The sequence below is a fragment of the Talpa occidentalis genome, unplaced genomic scaffold, assembly GCF_014898055.3.
Source record: "Talpa occidentalis isolate TD23 unplaced genomic scaffold, MPIMG_talOcc4v2.1 talOcc4.5, whole genome shotgun sequence".
NCBI lineage: Eukaryota > Metazoa > Chordata > Mammalia > Eulipotyphla > Talpidae > Talpa > Talpa occidentalis.
In genome coordinates, this window is record NW_023604861.1 from 100,954,589 (window position 1) to 100,975,283 (window position 20,695).

The 20,695-nt window shown below is 36.2% G+C and overlaps 1 protein-coding gene across 1 annotated transcript in view; it reads right to left on the reverse strand.

The window, feature by feature from the left end:
- The window catches only part of AFF3 (ALF transcription elongation factor 3), a 479,720-nt gene that overhangs the window by 369,197 nt on the left and 89,828 nt on the right, over positions 1-20,695 (reverse strand). Inside the window, exons 3-5 of the mRNA XM_054701906.1 lie at positions 19,271-19,391; positions 17,992-18,304; positions 17,441-17,826 (exon numbers count right to left, since the gene is read on the reverse strand). Of these exons, the coding sequence (XP_054557881.1) occupies positions 17,441-17,826; positions 17,992-18,304; positions 19,271-19,391 (820 nt within the window). The remainder of the gene's footprint in view (positions 1-17,440; positions 17,827-17,991; positions 18,305-19,270; positions 19,392-20,695) is intronic.

Genomic DNA, 20,695 nt, shown 5'->3' on the forward strand with positions numbered 1-20,695 from the left:
TATCTATTTGGGGTAGACATATATAAGATAAAGCCCTAGAAAACTTGTGCCATCAATAAAACCCTCCACAAATCAGTGTGTGTTGAATGAACTGAAATAGCTCAATATTAGGTTTCCCTTTCCCATACAATGTTCCACAAATAGACAGGCATACCTGGAGCTGGTGCGTCAACTAATGTTGGTTTCGATCTATCCCATTAATGTCATACTGAAAGCTAGCTGGGGACCCAGGACAATTCAGGGCTCATTTACTCTTAATATTAGCTGGAATAAGCAATGTTACTTGGACTTTTGTTTATATTAGACTATGGCATATGTTTTAAAGAACTCTTACTGCCAGAATTAAGGAAACAAGATCTGTATCCTGAGAAATTGTATTATTTCAAATTCCTATTCATCAAATGTAAACAATACTCTACAGATCATCTTCTACCCCTAAGGATTAATCCATGGGTTTACTCTTCTACTACCCACATTTAAAAAAGAATGTTTTCTCTGGTACTAAAGAATATAAAGTCCAGCCAGAATTCTGACAGGATAAGATATAAAGTATATTATTTTCTCAATCCCAAACATAGGATAATGTTTACTTATAAAACATTATGAATCCATTGTGAAAATAATTGCTATGTGATGTTTAAGGACTTTTAAATTTAATTCATTAATTTGGGAAGCACCTGCATGTTAAGTACTGTACTCAGTGCCAAAGATAGAAAGGTTAATAAGACAGGGTACCAGTCTGGTTAGGATCTCAAAGGTTAGTAAAAGAGGTAACTATGTGAATGAAATGAGATGTGAATGAAAACATAACGGGATGGATGGATGGACAATATATTGGGCCGGGGAACTTTCACATTGGAGAGGATAAAGGAGGTTTCATGACAGCTGTCTTGATGGGGTGGGAGGTAAATGGATGCAGATGACTTCTGGCATACAGGAATTGATCACATAAGCATAAAGCATGAAAGCACATTGTATGCTGCAGTTAGGGCAGTCAAGAACTGCATGGTTAAAATGCAGTGGCTCAGTGTCACAAGGCTATAGGGATGAGTTGGTAGGAGCTTATGGAGAGTCCTGTATGCTGGATCCAAGTATCTAAATTTTTTTTATCTTCTATGTTAATATGTTCTAGGTTAGAATACTAATTCCAGGAGTTGCTTGCAAAGAAAAAAATATTTTGTAGTCAATAAGTTTGGAAAATGCTAATCTTATTGCCTCCTTTCAGATATTCAAAACATAATGAGGTTGAGAAGGCAGTAAAAACCATTTTAATTTGAACACCATTTTCACAGAACCATTGACATTCCTCAAAACTAATGTTCTGCAGAACACACATGAGGGGATAAGAAAATGCTCTAGAAAAGTGGGGGAATAAAAGGAGCTCTTGGAACAGGAATATAACATGATCAGATTTATCTTCTCCTTTTTAATTCTTCATTAGAAAAAATATTTTTTTAGCAGTACATGCCTGCTGGTGATATAGCTGTTGAATTAAGTTTGTAAGATATTAATGGCAAGAATCCAAAGGGTGATGAAACACAGGAATAAGAACTACCACTCAAATGAATTGCTTAGACAAATTTAAAAGGAATTAATAGAGTAAAGGTGGAATGACAGAAACATAGGAAATAAGAATTACTTCAAAGTTTCTAGATTAGTTACCCAGAAGGTTCTCCTTTAACCAAGAAACAGAATTTCAGAGTAAAAGTCTGCTCTATAGCAGGGTAATGTGATCAGTGCTGGTCATTTTAAGTATGGATGCTGACAAAAACATCCATCTGAGCACATCACAAAAATAGATATGACTTTTTCAAATTAGAAGAAAAGTTAAGACTAGAGATACACATGGTAATCCCATGGATGGTATGAAATCTTTGGAGCAAAATCCCTCTGGGAAAATGGGTACAAAGAGCAAAGATCCAGAACACCAGCATTCAACATATAAAACACAAAAGTAATGAATCAGCTTTATGGACATGTTACTTTTTTTATATTGCCACTTTCAGGGGTTTTTTTTATATAATCTTTTAGTTTTAGTGTAACATAAAAGGTACTCGTACATTATTCAGAACAGAGATATAGTGTTGAGTCTGACAATGTTTTTTATTTTATTTTTATTACTGGTTATTGGTACATCATGTAAAGGAATCAAAGCATGTTTGGAAATATACCTGAAGTGAGAGCAATTAAGATGATTGACCAAAATCTTATAGCTAGTTTTGGTTGCAACTAGTCCAATAATGATTTCAAAAAGAAAAAGAGTCTACGTGTCTATCTGCAGATTTTAAGCAAAACTATCTTTCAATGCTACCATATTATAAGGTTGAAAATTAGTTCAAAATGTGATGCTTTCCCTCACTAATTTGTTTCTAAGGCATTTGGGAACACAAATAAAATCAAATAATTTATTTGCATAAAATCATTAAATATTAGAAAAGGATTTTGCTGCAATCACATCTTATTTTAGTTTTTTTTTTTTTTTTAAAGATTTATTTATTTATTTATACAAGCACTGGGTATAGTCAGAAGCATGGGAGGGTGAGAGAATTCACCAGAGCAGGGAGCAGAGCAGGCAGAAGGACCCAAGTACACTGCTGAGGGGAGCAGCGGGCGGCAGGAGAGGTCTGCGCGCCATGTGGGACCCTCCTCCGGTGGCCGGGGAGCAGCCGGGGATTGAACCGGCGCCGCAGAGCCTGCGGGCAGCTTCGCAACCCAGCGCTCTACCGCCGCGCCACCAGGGAGGCCCTTATTTTAGTTTTAATTGCTAGGAAAGTATTAACAATATCACCTATTTTTTCTTGATGTAGTTTATTTGTGTTTCATTGGAATATCATCATTGGAAGAGGAACCAAGAAGAGCAAAATATCCTCTATTAACAATGGTCTTATCCCTCATAGCCGCTCAACAAGTAATTCCCAAGTGCCTAACATGAGAGAGACACAGCCCTTACTAATGCAGGAGATGCCAGGGAAAGGGAGAGAGAGCAGCACAGTCATAACTGTGCACAAGGAATTTCCTAATAGCTGCCACTTGATTGCATATAATGCTTTCAACTAACTGGCTTTAAGAAGTTCCTAAACACTTTAGCATAAATTACCTAAGAATCTGTGTTAGATATACAGGATTTACAATTTTCTTTAGTGAAGGGGGAACAAAAGCCCTCAACAATTGTAAGAATTTGTTGTACAACAACCTCAGTAAACACTTCTGAGCAGTACACTGAAAATGGTTACGACGGTAAATTATGAGCTAAATGTTTACTACGAATTTTTTTTAAATTTTCAACAGAATTATGAAATTAAATGATCTTAAACAACTTACATTTGATCATAAAAGGCTTGTTCTCTATCCTGCAGGGAATGGGGAGCTTGCCTATTAGCAGGGAATATTTGAGCTGGGGAAGAAAGATATGAAACTGAATCCAGATGATTCATCATATAGTTCTGCTCAGATTGTACTGGAGAGAAGCTGACTAGTTGAACACTGAAAAGCTAGTATGAAAGTAAAATAGGTAAAGGAGCACAAAGACTTGGAAAAATATAGACTTTCAAAAAGAGTAATCAAGAAGATATGTCATGGAAAAAGAAGAATACTTCAAGATGATTCCAGGATGTCAAGTTCCAGTATGAACATGGTCAACCTGAGTTTAAATTACTAAAATGTAAATACACAGAAAGCAGCTGGGAAAAGGAGATTGTAACTTGGATGTTGTTTAATTACCAAGGCCTGGAAGATACCAATGTGAGAAGCACACCAGAAACTCCAACTAGGAACTTTGATAACCCCAACTGAATCCAACCTTTACAAAAGCAGTTGTCATCACTTTTTCCCCAGAGGAATTAGCCTGGGGAAGTCGCCTATTTCACTTACCCCCACATATTCTTCACTTGAAATTTACCTGGGGAGGAAAAGGGATTAACAGAAAAATCATTCCAGTTTGATGAAAGAAATATCTGGAAAGCGAAAGTCAGTTTTAAAATTTTTCTAGGAAAACAGAACATGCTGAGAAAAAAAAAAGCCTTTACAAATTTTATGCATGTTGTTGAGTTCCCTTCTATTTTAGATCTCAGTACTGCAGGCTATTTAGAAATGCTCTTGCCCTGATTTACACAAAAGGTCACCTGATGTTTTCAGACCAATCTCTGTGGTGTTTCATTTGCTGAAACAACAGATTAAATTAACCTTTGCTGTTCAACATTCACAAGGCCTGCAAGTCTTTCCCTTCCATTCCAACACTTGGCAGGGTGGGGGGGTGGGGGTGGTGCTGAGTCAGAATGTCACTATAGTGAAGTGGGAGAATCTTACTGTGACATAGTACTAAAAAAAAAAAAACAAAAAAAAAAAAACTCAAGTTTTTAATTAAAACCTTATCACAAAATGTTTCAGCCGCTGGAGATTAAGTTGAATTTTTCCACTTAAAAGAAGCATAGTCAATTTCTAGGGGAAATAACATTACTTGGAAAAGCCAAGTAAATATATTTCACTGTAATGTATAATGTATACATTTAAACTATCTTACCTATCTTTGTCCTTTAAATTTAAGCTTAAAGAATATTTTTCATTCAAAAAATTTAAAGCCATGCTTTAATTTCAAATCTGAAGATATTATGGTTTACTAGATAATTTGTTTTATTTTTTTCACTTTTGATAGCTACTTAATCTGTGAAATACAGTTCAGGAAAAAATGTAGTCATAAGACCTGTTGGTATAAAGATAAGCAGTTTATTTAATATCTAATTAAATGTGGTCACCAGAGAAATCACAGCTTATGAAACTTTATCAGAAAAAGATTAATCCATTTTAGGCTTAACTCAAATGTCATAAAAGAACTCATGAATTTAGATAGGAGTCCAAAGACATTTTCATATTAAGAAGAGCCTATATTTCTGGATATATTTATACTTACTTCAATCAAATTTATATATTTTTTAGCTATTATTGATTTCAGGAATAATTATCAAGCTAGAATAACATTATAGGGAGCCTTTTTTCTGTTTGTCAAAAATTTCCATAAAGTTCTTAAAGCACTTTATGAATTTATAGACATCATGTTTTCAGAAATACCAAACATATATAGATATTATCATCTTAATTCAAAAACAATTCAACAAAAAAAATTGACCATCTATCATATATTAGACTTGGACAATGGGGAGATTGAAAATCATGAGAGATAAACCCTTAAACAACCACTTATATTAAATGGTAATACAATAGTGCTTGTTTCCCCCATACCTATCTATGTTTTCCTTTCATAATAATAAAATTGGAGACCCAGTCTGAAGGTGGAGTGTATTTCCCAGGCTGCTTTGAAGTTAGGACAGCCAGCTGACCTGGATATGAGAGGAAGTAGTTTGTGCTCCTTCCAAGTTGTAACTTTAAGTACAGGGATTATAGCTCAGATTCACAAATGGAAAGATTTATAATGAAAGAAAAATCAACTTTTGTTCTATTTCTAAGCCACTGCTTTTAGAACTTATCACATGAAATAGCACTATGCTCTAATTAATATATAGAAGAGATGCTTCCTTTTTTAAGGATTTTGGGACTGGAAAATACCCATTAAAAGGAAGAAGCAAAATTTAACAGCAGCATACGTAAAAGTTTAATTTCTGAATTTTTCATGAAAAATACAACCCTCAGTTATGACAATAAATCAATCTTGTAATTAATAAGATAGAAGTAAGAGTTAATATTTTATAAGTTCTTAGAAAAGAATGACAAGTATATCACTGGTGATTTTTTTTAAACAAAAGTGCATTATCATGTATAAAACTAATGAAAGAAATGAGACAGCAAGAAACAGAACAGACACCAAAAACTGAGTTACTGACATACAGAAAACCTTAGGAAAATAATAGTGAGTGCAAGTGAAAAAATATAGATCAAAGTAATTGGAAAGGAACTAATATGAAAGATAAAATGATTCAATACATGGATAATTCCTTTAAGAGGCAAATCAAAAACAATACATGCAAACACTTAATTCCCTGAACTAGAAGAATGAACTAATCTTAAGAGTGAAAGAGCTCTCCATGTTTCAGGAAATACTCAATACTGAGACATACTTTGGCTAAGCTGCAGAAATTTAAAAAATAATACTTTAGGTATTCAAGCATAAAAAGCAAATTATAAGAAGTAACAGGAGGAGCATATTAAAATACATACATCATAATTCAAGAGAAGTGCAAATTTGATAAAACCAAAGAAATATAAAAAGCAAGAGATGTGGGAAAAAGATAATGTTATCTGGAATGAAATTTCATCTTTTATCTGTGTTTTTTCCTGTATAGTAGGATTTGAGTTGACTTTTAAATTTCATTTTTTTCTTCATTTTAATAATTCATTGAATATGTAACCTATAAATATAAACAATAAGTAATCTTACAGAAAAATAACAAGAATAACAGGGAGAGAAAATATGCCAGTATTCAAATATCATTAATACTAGTAATTATTTTTATAAGAGGAACTGGCCCTGAAGCAAGCTAGGAAAGTATATTTTGTGTATAAGAAAAGAAAGTATGAAAGAGAATGTCATGCTCAGAAATTAGCAAGAGGTTTGGGAAGAGATAGAGATAAAACTTGGGTCATATTATATACTATAATTGAACTTCCTTCTAATCTTTATTTTTTTCATTTTGTCATGATCTATCTAACATTATTCCAACCAGTTAAAGTAGGTTTGTCTTCCTGTATTCTAACTCAATATTCAGAACTCAGGGATAAAGTATTTCAGGACTCAACCTAGCAGGACTCTATTCTAGAAGATGGTATGCAAAAGGTGATGGGAATAGGATCCTGTCCTCAATGTGCTTACAAAATATTTGTGAGATCAGACAGAAATAAACGTAAATATGTCAAACATCATGCACATTGACACTACAGAAATTATATAGAAGTTCTTTGATGATTTGAGCGATCTGTAAAGTGGTAGAATTTTATGCTACATTATGAGAAAGGAAGGAGTATTTGAATTTACGACATCCCAGATCATAAGAAATTGTATTATAGGATCCCTAAATATATCTACATTATGATTCCATCAAGATGGAATACTTACCTTTTTTTCTTACTGAAATTATAAACAAAAGATAAACTAGTTAGACTGTAATTTGACTAACTTTTTTTTTAAAGATTTATTTATTTATACAAGAACCGGGGTATAGGCCAGATACTCGGGAGGGTGAGCGGATTCACCAGAGACAGAGCGGGGAACAGAACAGGCAGACTGACGAAATACACTGCTGAGGGGAGCAGTGGGCGAGACAGGAGAGGTCTGCCACGCCATGTGGGATTCTCACCGGCCGGCCAGCATCGAACCCGCGCTGCAGAGGCTGTGGACAGCTTCACAGTGCGGCGCTCAACTGCCTGTGCCACCAGGGAGGCCCTGTAATTTGACTATTTAAAAAAATAAGTAAAGCCTTTCCTTGTATCAAAATTTCAAGATCAATAACTTTTCATCTAATTCCTTTATAGTTTGATAGGTTAAATTTAGGTCTTTGGGGCCTCCCCTGGTGGCGCAGGCAGTTGAACTCAGTGCTGTGAAGCTGTCCGCAGCCTCCGTAGCTCTGGTTCGATCCCGGCCGGCCAGTGAGGGTCCCACTTGGTGCGGCAGACCTCTCCTGTCTCGCCGGCTGCTCCCCTCAGCAGTGTATTTCGTCACTGCTGTTTTGCTCCCTGCTCTGTCTATGGTGAATCCTCTCACCCTCCTGCATATCTGGCCTGTACCCCAGTTCTCGTATAAATAAATAAATCTTTAAAAAAATTTTAGGTCTTTGATATATCTATGGAAATAGCCTTTCAAGCATAATTTCAAAGAAAGATTAAAAAGGTACAAAATTTAATTTCTCCCATTAACAGAGGTTAATCAACAAGCTGGGAAACTGCCTACTCATTCCAAGGAGCATGTGGAGACTTTCCCACACCAACAAGCAATTCTGACACTTTCTACCTGAAAATAGTGTCAAACCCCGTAAGTTAAGGATTCAGACTCCCCAGACAGCCCTTCATTTCAGAAGCCAATTGCAAGCCCGGGTTGTTACCTGTGCTTCTGACTGACTGATTAAAAATCAGAAGCTCCTAGGGCCCCTCACTCAGGTTCTGTTTATTTGCTAGAGTGACTCACAGAACTCAGGAAGCTGGTTTACTAACACCCATTTATTAAAAAAGACAAAACTCAGGAAGAGCCAGATGGAAGAGATGCATAGGGCAAGGTTTGGGGTAAAGGCACAGAGCTCCATGCCTTCTCCAGTGCTGCTATTCTCCCCAAATTTTCACATGTTCACCTACCCAAAAATCTCTCGGAAGCCCCTCTTTTTGGAAGCTTCTATGGAAGCTTCATTACACAGGCATGATTGATTCATTCTTTGGCCATTGGCAATTAAACAACCTCCAGCTACTATCCACACCCTGATAATCAGGTCAAGATGGTTTCCCTGGCAACCAGCCCCCACTCTCAGGTATTTCCCAAAAGTTACTTTTATTAACATAACAAGAAACACTTTTAACAAGTAGGCAATTACAAGGCTTTTGGGAGCTGTGGGCTAGAAACTGTAGACTAAGACCAAATAAATATTGTATTTGTATTGTATTGACTTATATTGTAATATAAATCACAATGTTGCAGAAACTAAGTTCCCAGGAACTGTAAGTTCCCTCTTAGCTATGGAGTTTGAGTGTAGCCAAGATGAAACTTGATAAGGATGTCACAGAGAGGAGTCAAACATCCCACAGACAGTTTAGAGGAAAACTTCCATCGCCAATGCTCTCTCTATAAAAGTTTCAAGAAATGGAAGAATTAGGGAGTGAGAAAGTGATATATACTGGTTTTCAAGACTTGTGAAAATAGCTGAATGCATATTTTTTTACTTTCCACTGTTTAGCTTTCTGTCAAACAGATAAGGGGTGGACCAGTTACTAAGGATTAAAAGCATGCCAAGGGCTATGTGGACTCAGATGCTATGTAATCAGCAATATTTCTAAAGGAAATGTCTGTAAGAAAACAAACAGAGGTCTGGATAAAAATGCGAATTATGCTTGCATAAATTATGAAACAATGCATTACCATAAATAACTTAAATAGGAGTCTTGACAGAAACAGGATCAATGAAGCATGAAATGACATGGAGAGAAAAAGAGCCAAAAGACATTCTGGGAACCAAGAGGTATCTCTGAGAACTCCATGTATTTTAATTCTATTAAAACTAAATTCACATGACAAAGTTTTAAAATGTGGTTTCTTCCATTCCACCCCCCTCTCCCCCATCACCTTCCACACTGCCACATCTTCTGCTACAGTGCACGTCCTGTGGCCAGAAACAGGAGCATCAGCCTGCGGGGCACCCAAAGCACATGGCACACTGCCCCCAAGCCAGGGCTTCTGCTTATGAAAATCAAACAGAAAACAAGGAAAAAGAGGCAGAGGACAGAACATCCCTGTCAGAGCCATCACATGCTTGTCTTTTGTTTCTGAGGCCAGCGTATAGCTCTATGGTTTATTTTACATGGGCTATGTTTACATACTTTGGTAAATATGGTTCCCATTTCTCTTTGTAACAGCAGCTATAAATTATATGTTGGAAACGTTTGGCTCCTCTCTTCCCATAAAAGGTTTGGCAGGAATCACTGAGGTCCCAAAGAGAGAAGGTCATTGGGTAGAAGGGGATGACTTCTTTCATCCATATACTTAAATTACTTAACTAATTCAACAAATATCTGTTGAGCACAAACTATGTGCAAAGCAGTTAGGGATGCTTCAGTAAGTAAAGCCATAAAAACAACAGAAGTCCTTGTCTTTGTGCTACTCACATTCTAGTGAAATTCATCTAGCGAATTTCAAACCATTTACCATTAGAAGGTAAAGGTAAAGCAAACAGAGCTACTTAAATTAGTTATTATTTGAGATTTTTTTGAACATATACCATGAGCCAAACAGTATTCCGAGTCCTTATTAAAAAGTCAAAGCATCAATAAGTACTGTTATATTGAAGGTGTCCCTCACAAGTCTAAATTTCAAATGGAGATAAGCTATTTACAAAGATAATCAAATTAAAATTAGATCATTAGGATGGTCTCTGAGAAAGGGAAATTTGGATAAACAGACAAATAGAAGGGAGACAATGTAAAGACACAGGGAAAAGACCACTCTCCACAAGCCAAGGAAAAATATCAAAGATTCTCCCTTCTGGTTCTTAAAAGGAAGCAACCCTGCCAGCACCTTGACTTCAGTCTTCTAACTTTCAGAATCAGGAGACAATACATTTCTGTTGTTCTAAGCCAACTGATTTGTGGTATTTTGTTATAGCAGCCCTAGCAAACTAACTAAGATATAATCACAATGCCACGTCACAAATAAAGCCATCGAGACACAGTCATCTGGCCAGCACATGGAATAAAAGTACAACTCAGACAATCTAGCTCCTGAGAGCACATTTCCCATTCTGTTCTCAAACCACGCCAAGTACTGAAGAGAGATGAGTCCTCGTCAATATATTTCTGAAAGATTCTGTTGGTCCTGAAGTCTGATCTTTGGTCAAAAGCAAAAAGTACAATGTCCAGGGGTGGTCAACAGGCTGCTTGAAACATGTATAGCTACTGAAGGCAATTTGTAAATAGCAGCAGGGAGAGTCCACTTTCATCTACTATAGAGGTATTGCCAATACCAGTTAATCATGTGGATAAATGATTCCATGGTTCAACCCAATTAAACAAGCTACTTAATACTTTGTGGCTTCAAAGAGATCTATTTTAATGAGTCATTCTACATACTGACTACTTAAAAATTGTAAGACTTTTCTTTAGTACAAATCTTGTTGATTTTTTATTTTAACAGGAAATAAAGCTCATGTGATATATTTCACCAGATATAGCTCAGAAAAGCCAAATATGCAGAATAAGAAAGAAAATTCAATCCTTCCCAAAAAATAAAATCTCAGGAGGGGCCTAAATAGTAAATAAGGGAAACCCATGTCATCCATGCTTTGCTGTATTAATCCAGGAAAATCTCTATCTTCAAAATTTCAGATTTTCTTAATATATACAGAAGAACTTTCATGATTTCATTTTTCCTTCTCCTCCCATTCATCTCTCACTTATACACACACACACACACACACACACACAAAACCTCTTCCAATAATATCCCATTTTAATATTGTTTGCTTTTACTTCAGAGGCATTTCTAGTAAGAATAATATAACCAATATTTACAAATGTTTATTATCACTGTGTTAAACATATTACTCCTTCCCCCAGTAATTCATCCGTTCCACATATTATCTACTTCATACATAAGGACACTGAGGCCCAGTGAAGTTAAACTATGGTACTTGTTCCAGATTACATGGCTACCAAGTGGTCAAGCCAGGATGTGAACCTTGTCCTTGTTGGTCTGTGTAGTTGCGATTATCCCACCACTGTGCTCTAGTTTGCTTGTATATTTGTGCACCTGAAAGCTTACACATGATTTCTAAACAATAAAAAAATGAAATACAAAAGAGGTTTTTCTCACTGGACTGTATAAAAAGACATTTTTTCCAGGGTAGGAGAGATGCTGGTCATACATCATCTTTTGAAGTGACTCCAAGCACAAAGGCCTCTGGCTCTTGATTAGCCCCAGGTTTGGAGTCAACATACACATAAGGTTGCATTTTAAGGGAAAACAGCCCTGTAATCTGTCCAGATGTTTTCCGGGAGAGGAAGTTTTACGAGAATGGAAAAAAAATATACAAGGAAAATAAAGTGTGGATTGCTAATAACCTCCCTCTGGGTCCTGCCTATAATGCCTCCATCATAGGGAGTAGTTTCCCACCCTTATAACTAGAAAACTTGACTTTATAATATAAATTTTAATGAGCTCAGAGAAGAAAAGGGATGGAAAAGGACTCCAGTTCCTTTCTCCAACAGGATACATTTTAATATGCTTTTTTCAATTTTTTCAATAAAAGGTTATAGAAAATGAAGTTATTTTTAAATGATTAAGTGCCTTACCATATAGGGTCCCAGTGGCTAAACATAAAAGTACCCAAAAGTATGGAAACATTTCCAATTGCCAGCCTTCATCATGACCTTCAAAATGACCCATGTATAATATGAAAAACAAGTGCTTTCATCCAGCATCTGAGATCAAAGTTGCAGGACTTCCCTCTTCCAAGTCTGCACAGTGCAAGTTCCTCAAGTCCTTGCCAAGAGAATGGTGGACGTACATTATGTGAAGAGGAGGGAGTACAGAGCTTAACCATCTGTGCTGTCACTAAGCCACACTGTCCTGTAGAACATGGCCTCTGTCTGCAATGAGTGAAGGTGAATGGAGGTGATGACGGGGAAGATGAGACCAAGACAGTTGAAAAAACTGAGTCTCTGCTGGCCACAAAGCCTCACTTCAACAAGGATCAATCATATAGCACACTTTGATTAAACAAAGCTACACACCTCAAGTGTAATTAAGAAATGTAGACTGACATGAATATGTAATATACACATTGCTCCGCAGATGCCTTTTTTGTCCAACAGGCTGGTACAGACTTTAATTAGGAAGACATCCATTTTCATACAAAGGTAACCAAGAGTGACAGGAAATAGGAAAGCTGCATCATTTATCTTCTGTGAACTTAAAAAAAAAATCAGTTAATTGCTTTTTTAGGAAGCTATTTTGTGTGAAACATGGTGCTTTATCTTTTTGCTCTTACTTGTGGTATAAATGGTGTTTTTTAAATGCCTGTCATGAAAATGCTATGATTAATCAATGATTTAATTGCTTATTTTAACTAATAAAATTCTGATCAACCAAAAATGGTTACTGTGTTCTTCTGGATAAATTATCAACAACTATTAAAATTCTAAAGATAAAGTCCATTAATTTATATTCAAATTCAGTTGTCTCTTTCCTTACCAATGACTAAGATAAATCAAGTCAAAGGTTTCCTTTCCTTCCTTCACTTTTCAAATGCATTCTATTCCCAGCCATCAGATACTCTGTAAGAGCAGATTCAAATTATTGCTATTTATTAAATTAACAGCAAACAGAAACTAAAATGTGCATGGCTTGGAATACTTCTACCAAAACTATAACATGCCAAACAAACCAATTTCATAGCCTGTGAGACCTGTATTTTCCCTCAATGGAATTGCACAGAGGCTTTATTAATGTACTGAGTTATTTTTTACCTCTATCACCTAGCTTATAAAGTATATTTTTAATTATAATTTGTTACTTCAATTTAAAAAATAAAACATTGTATATGATTTGGAGGTATATGTTCACACCTTTCAAATGTACCTCCAAAGAAGAGATACAGAGGGTCAACAGGCACATGAAAAATGTTCATTATCACTCACCACCAGTGAAATGCATATTAAAATAAGGAGATATCACCTCACACCCATGAAAATACACCATACCAAAAAGACCAGAAACAATCACTCATGAAGATATGGAGGAAAAGAACCTTCATACACAATTGATTAGAATTTAGACCATTCCAGGCACTATGGAGGTTTCTCATAATATCAAAAATAGATCTGCCATATGAGCAAACAATTCCATTCCCAGCTATCTTTCTGAAAAATACAAAAACACTAATTCAAAGAGATATATGAACTTCTAGGTTACAACAACCAAAGAAACAACCTAAGTGCCCAATGACAGATGAACGGAGAAACACGTGGTTAATATACACAATGGAATACTATTCAACTATGAAAAAGATGAACCTTGCCATTTGTGACTGACTGCAGAAATAATTAAATTCCACAGTTTGAAGTTAATATAAAGCACTTTTTGAAATCTAAAGTTATGTAAATAACATGTTATCTGCCAAAGACATACACTGGTGAAGATAATGATACTTATACTTCAAGACCTCTTGAGCAGGGGCTCTTCCAAAGCCCAAGTAGGAGTCATAGAAAGGTGTTAAAAAATTGTACAATTTTGTAAAAATTATAAGTGTGCAATATTTTTCTATTCTTTTTGCATGAAAAGGCACTCCAAGACAGCACAAAGCTTAAGTTCCACAAAATCTGTATCTGCCCCACTAGGTTATTAGTTACCAATGTCTGGAGCCTGAATTACAAGAGCAAAACATTAATTTTATTTTTATGTGTGAAACAAAAAAGTAATTTAGTTCAATTATTTTAGGATTTAGTGTGCCCTGCCCTAGAACCCAATGTTCTAGAATGCCTGCATTCTTCATTTGCTAAGTCCCTTGTCTCTCACCTAACAGTATCCATCCTAGCAAGTGGTACTCCAGAGAAGGCTCACTTAATGAGTAGTGGCTTCAAGAATAAAAGACTCAGCTATAACAACAAAAATATGTTTTTCATTAAACACAAAACCAAGCTGGGAAAAACCAGCCAAGAGGCAGGTGTATCAGTTGTGAAATCCCCTTGAGGTCTTTAACTTCCACATCAAATTGCACTGAATTTTTCTATACTAATTACCTATTATTGAAGACTAAAGAATTATAACAAATAATTTGCCATGGCAGCAGATAGAGTGCAGATGTTTCAAGGAAAGAATGAGGAATATGAAGTGTAAAATCAGGCAAAAGAAATTCACAAATTCTCAATTTTTTAAAATAGTAAAGAATGTTTTTTCTACTACAAGGATTATGATGGTGAAGGAATTTTCCTAGGGCTGGAAGGCCAATTTTAAATTTAGTTAGGAATCTCTGAGAGCAATTGCAAATGAAAAGCATAGTGCTGGAGTCTAATTTATTCAATTCATGTAAATTTCTTGGAGGCAGAGAACACATGTTAGATTTTTAAAAAAATGTTTCACATCACATTATACCTAGTCATTGATTTGTTTTTCTTATAAGGAATGTACCTACACAACCCCATACAGCTATATTAGTACCTCCGTTGTCTATCTGTCATTTTTACCTCACACTTTCTTTTAGTCTGCAAATTCTTCACAGTCCTAGCCTGCTCTAGAACTAGCATCCTGAAAAAGTAGAGTCAAGAAATGTAAGTTACCTTCAGGTCATCTCCTCTCTCAATTTTCTTAAATTACACATTCCCTACCTTACTGGAAGCCAATGCCACTACTATTAAAGGGACATTTTCATAGAGGTGACATATGTGTAAAATAAAGCAGTCATTACTATCTTTAAAATTGCTTGACACATTGAATTGTTTTACCCCTTCCAAAAAATAAAAGCAAATATTCTCTCAAAAGTAAAATAAGATTAGTGAACAAAATTCTTCAGTTTTGAACCTGTGACTGCATTTATAGGAAAGCTCTATAAATACAAAAGGGTTGTTCTTAATCTCATGGAGCAATATGAAAAACAAAACCAAAAAACCCTTTGAGTTTGAAAAATAGGAAATACCTTGAAAGAAACCATCCTGATGCTAAGATTCATTTTCTTGCTGTGATAGTGGACTTAAACAGTGTCACAAGTTTCAAATTACCATATTTTCCATAATATGCAAGAGCTTTTGCTAAAGTTAGGAATGCATATCTCCCCTGACCAAAAAGCATCCACCAATTATAACTTTATTCTACAAACATTTCATGCCTCTTTTTTATCCATGCATGATTGACCTCTGTGAAGCTTTCAGTATAGAATGATAGCAAGAGAGCAGGCAGATCCATTCAATCTCATTACATGTTAGAGAAGTGAAACACCTCCTATATAAAAGCTCTTACTTCTCTGGGTCTGACTCTCCATCTCAGGCATTTCCCTCTTTCTGTGATTAGCAAACACTAGTACAATATGTCATTCCCACTCTGGGGTCCTGCAAGGGCATCCTGAAAGAGACCACGCTACTGATGACCCAAAAGCAGAATGAAAACTGCAAGTTACCTGCATAAGGCTGTATTGGTTATCAAAAATATTCATCCTTTCCTTTTAACCAGGGCTTTATGGATTCATTAAGTTTCAAAATAAATATCTAATAAATGTGGAGTTTTTTGGTAAAACATAAAAATTACATTAACAAGTGGGATTAAAATGATAAAGGAATTCCTGGTGGTACAAAAAATTAGTCATCTCTGTTCAAAGATAATCCATAATTTATTTTCGCCAGTACAGGTCATTTAATGACGATGACAAAAACCGAAGAGTTAAATGAGCGCAGTTTTGTAAGGTGGTATCTATGTGTGCTCCCTACAAACTTTTAAAAACATAAATGCCTGCAGAAGTTACCTTTTGCTTCTATTAATTCCCAATGAACACTTTCAGGGATAAACAAATCAAAAGAAGTGACTGTCACTTAATTTTCTCACTAGAAACCATACAAACATCTCAGAGTGAACAAATAGTCTGCTCTAAGGGTCATATGTCATCTCCTAATCAGTGCACAGTGATTTCTGAGATGATAGCGCAGAAATGTTAAGGTTTAGTCTTGTCGAGACCTAAGAAGAAATGTCAAATCACTTGTTTCATTTTTTTAATTAAATCAAATAAGATAAAGTATATTTTAGCCACATTAATTATTATCCAATCTTTAAAGAAGAATATGTAAAAAAAAAGTTCTATGTACTATGATGTTGCAGAACTTAATTTTTTAAGTTAGTATCACAGCAAAACAAAAACTGCGCAGTCATATTTCTTCTTCATGTGCTCTAGACAACTGTCATCAATTTGGACTATAGTATGAGAGAGGCTTCTCTAAAACAAAGCATCATCTTCCATCCAGATTTATTGTTCCATTGACTTGTCATGGCCTCTTTGCTATCACTGTGATTATGTGATTTTCTTTGCTACAATCCTAATATTCTATACATCTAACCTATATAACTTAGAATGCTATGAAAAAATATTTTAGAATAAAATAAAAATGCTAATCAGAAGCCTCTGAATTAAAGAGACTTCACTCTTTTCAGAGACCCTAAGAGCATTTTTATAGCACAAGAAGAGTTCATAGCTGAAAAAAAAAGAAACTGAATATCAAGTATTATAATATAGATAAACATCTGATACATTTGAATATTCAACATATTCAATATAGAATCTTTTACACCACTATGAGTCATTATGAAGTTTACTTTGTGATGTTTGTCCTGGAACATTTCAAAACTGACAGAAATGTTGAGTTTTTGAGCTCTTTCCAAAAATGAACCTCTTTATACTAAAAATTAGTTTTTAAAGTAATTTCATTTCCAATATATACTATCTCCATCAATACTGACTTGTCCACAAAAAAAAAATCTCTGAAATGTGTTGTACTTAAGAAGACATTCCTTCCTGAACTCACATAGACACGCATACACAAAGGAATTTGTTGGCACTTAAAAATTTCTGATTATAATCAATTTGAGATTCTAAGACATCATTATCTATGTGGACTTCCGCCTTTAGTACTGCTATAACTCCCACCACATGAAACAAGTTACACAGTGATATAAGAAACATGAGAACTGAATTTACATCTGTCAGGTAGTCACTTAGTACTACTCAGATGCATGTAAGTGGTTAAAAAAAAAAAGACTCACCTCTCCTTGTTTGGGGATGCTAAACTTGGAAAGCTTGGCTTTGGCTCTGGCGGACTCTGGCTTGGTGGCTGGGACTCCCCTGTACGACGTGCAGTGCACGCTGGTTTCCGTGGATGACTTAAGCTTCGGAGACTCATCAGGAGCCTGATCTTGGCCATCCATCGGCCGCACATAGGCAGTTGGTTTCTGCTGGACCAGGCTGGGTTTTGAAGCCAGGGATGGAGGAAAGTTTTGAACACAGTGTCCACCACCACTGTGCTTGGCTGCCATAGCAGGAGGTCTTTCCTGGGTCTGAAGACCCACCTCTACATTGCACACTTGTTTGGCCCGTGGTTGCTGTCTGCCAACTCCATCTCCAAGCAAGGTCCTGAGAGAGCCCTGTTGTGCTGAGTTGGAAGAAGAAGCAGAAGCAGAAGAGGAGGAGGAAGAAGAAGAAAAAGAGGAAGAGGAAGATGAGGATGAGGGGCTGGACACACAGTGATTTGATTTTTTATTATGGTTCTTTGGGTTAGAAGGTTTGTGCAAATCAAGGAACTTGTGTCCATGCTTACTTGCTCTCTGTTGGCCATCGGATGGTGGATGCCCAGCCTTCTGCCAGCCCATGGTTCCCCTCTTACTCTGCTGCACGGGGATAGATGCTGGTGTGGAAGATGCAGTGCTACAGACAGATGAGGGCTGGGTCTGGGCTCTTGAATCTGCAACAAAATGTTCATCGATCTTGTTCACAGAAGCCTGAGGAAGGCCAGGTTTGGGAACGCCAACAAGGTGACTCTGATTAGATCTATCAGTCAGAAAGTCTTTCATTTCATCGTAATTGCCTAACGTATTCTGAATCCGGTTGGAGAGCTCATCCCCCTTGTTTGTCTGGAGAGAGAAAAATACATCTACATTATTGTTAGAAACAACAGAAACATGGCAAGTAAGGGAGAGGTGCCCTCATCAATCACAAAACTAGGGATGCCAAAGTCAGTATGAGAACTGAAACCAAATTGGCATCATATCTGAAGATGTCCATCAGGACTCTGCATCACCCCAGAACCAGAAAGCTGTTCATTGTCTTACAGTACATAAAAGGACTCTATCCCTGGCACTAGATTGTAGCTAAGGAAATCAGAATATTTACTGCTGCTAAAACTTCATGAAATAGTCCAGATTTTCTTCCAGGATTAGATTTTTTTTTTTTCTGCTAGCCCCACTGGAAGCTTTTTTTAAAATTCATTTGATTCAAACTGTTATGATTCTAATTTCTAAATACGTAATTATTCTTTTCAGAAACCCAGAGTGACGGGCAAAATAGTCACAGGGAAGTTTAAAATGAACATGGGGCAAAGCTACATAAGAAGGAGCCTAAGATATTAGGTAAATCTTGAAAGATATTTCATTTTGCAAGAGAAATTATTTTTGGCCTTTGGAAATAAGAGACAGTCCAACAATTCTTTTATTGGATCTAACAGGTATCCTGACCCTAGTATGATCCATGTGTGCCAAGTATGTAACTCAACCTCTTTTTAACAGTGTTTGTTTCCTAATAAATATCTTAGAAAGAAACCAAGTGTTATTGACTTTGAAAATCAATGCAGACATGGTCTATATTATTGATAAAAATCACTGCAAGCAGATCTCAATATTAAACAAAAGTTACATTTTAATGAGGAAACAGTCAATAAAGATGTGCATTAGACACCAAGATTTGTGGGGGGAGGACCCCATTCTTGGTGGCTGAGTTGAACAGGCAGAAAGCTGAGGTTTGGCTGTCAGTTTTTCCAGTCAAGACTGCCCTCACAGTCCCAAGTAGGCATGAGGGGAGGAGATGAACTGAAAACCGTCTACCTTGTAGGGTTCACTGAAGAGGGAGTAACTCGAATTAAAGGTTGCATCATCCTGTTGAGTTTCCTGATTTCTTCTTTCCCGTTCTTTCCTCCGTAACACATTTCTATCTGGTTCATAGACACTGCATCGGGAGAAAGAAAAGAGAACAACCACACACGAAAAAATTAAAGACTAAAGCTCATTCTAACAGCCGCCTAAGTGCAGAAGTCTGGTTCATGGACAAATGGTGATGATAAGAACATGGATCAGATAAAGGCAGCCTAATCAAGCTGGAGGAGCTCAGCTGTCTCATAATTACATTCTTCAGGAGGAAAAATATATTTGATACAAGTTCCAACCAGTACTAGACCTCTCTGCCTGGTAAGTGAAAAAGGAAATATCTAAACAACTCTGACAAGAGAAGACAGAAATTAATCTTAAGGCAGACACTAATTACAGTGATGTGTAAATAGAAATTATGAGTGTATTTCCTCTTATGACACAGCCTCAATGTTCTATGTGAATGTTCCCATTTTCTTTCTTTCCTTTTGCATGCTTGTGTTTCTGTAGTGATTCTTTCATTAACTAGCTCCCTAAAGAGCTGTTAAAACTCTATGCTGCTGTGGTTTTCACAGTTATGAGCCTTCTTCTGATCTCTGTTAATCAGTCAAGTCGTCAAACTACTACTGAATCAATTCTTCCTTCTGATATATTTGACACTATCACTCCTTCTAACTATGAAAAATGTGCTAGGCGGAAACAGTGCAGGCAACGAAGGGAGAGAACGGAAATTGAATTATAGTGTGTCATCAAGGAACTCAGTCTTTTTCTAAAGAAAATTAATATCTATTCTCCCGAAATACAATTATGAAGTGACCAGGCACCTAATAACTAGGACTGAGTAAGAAACAGTAGTCCTTCCCCCTAATTAGGAGAAAATAAAAGAACATATTCAATGAATAATAAGGAAGTGTCCTGTGTAGTGAAGGAAAAAAAAATGCTTGTTTTTTCAACTCACTACATAAAGAAATCTAGCCTCAGTGTAGACAACAGAATTAATACCATAACTGTAAGGAGCTGGTGTGTCCCTCAAAATAAACACTGCCTTCATTTCCTAGCTGAAGCATTTAATTCGAGTGACCTTGTCATCATTTTGCTTTGAGCTAACACTTGGTCTAATGGACACAGAGCTGAGGAGAGAGCCAGGACAATCACCTGCTAACCATAATTCTCTCCTCACCACCAGCCAAGTGCTACTGGAAAAGTCACACATCTCTGCAACCCAGTATCTTCATTGTAAAACAGGGATGCTTCATGGTGTTAAAAAGTTTAAACACAAAGATAATCTATAAACAGACTTTGAAATAGCTTTAGGTGCCCAAAATCCAATGTATTGCTATTAAGATGTTGCTAATAAAAAAATCTAGTTAAAAGAAACTCATGAAA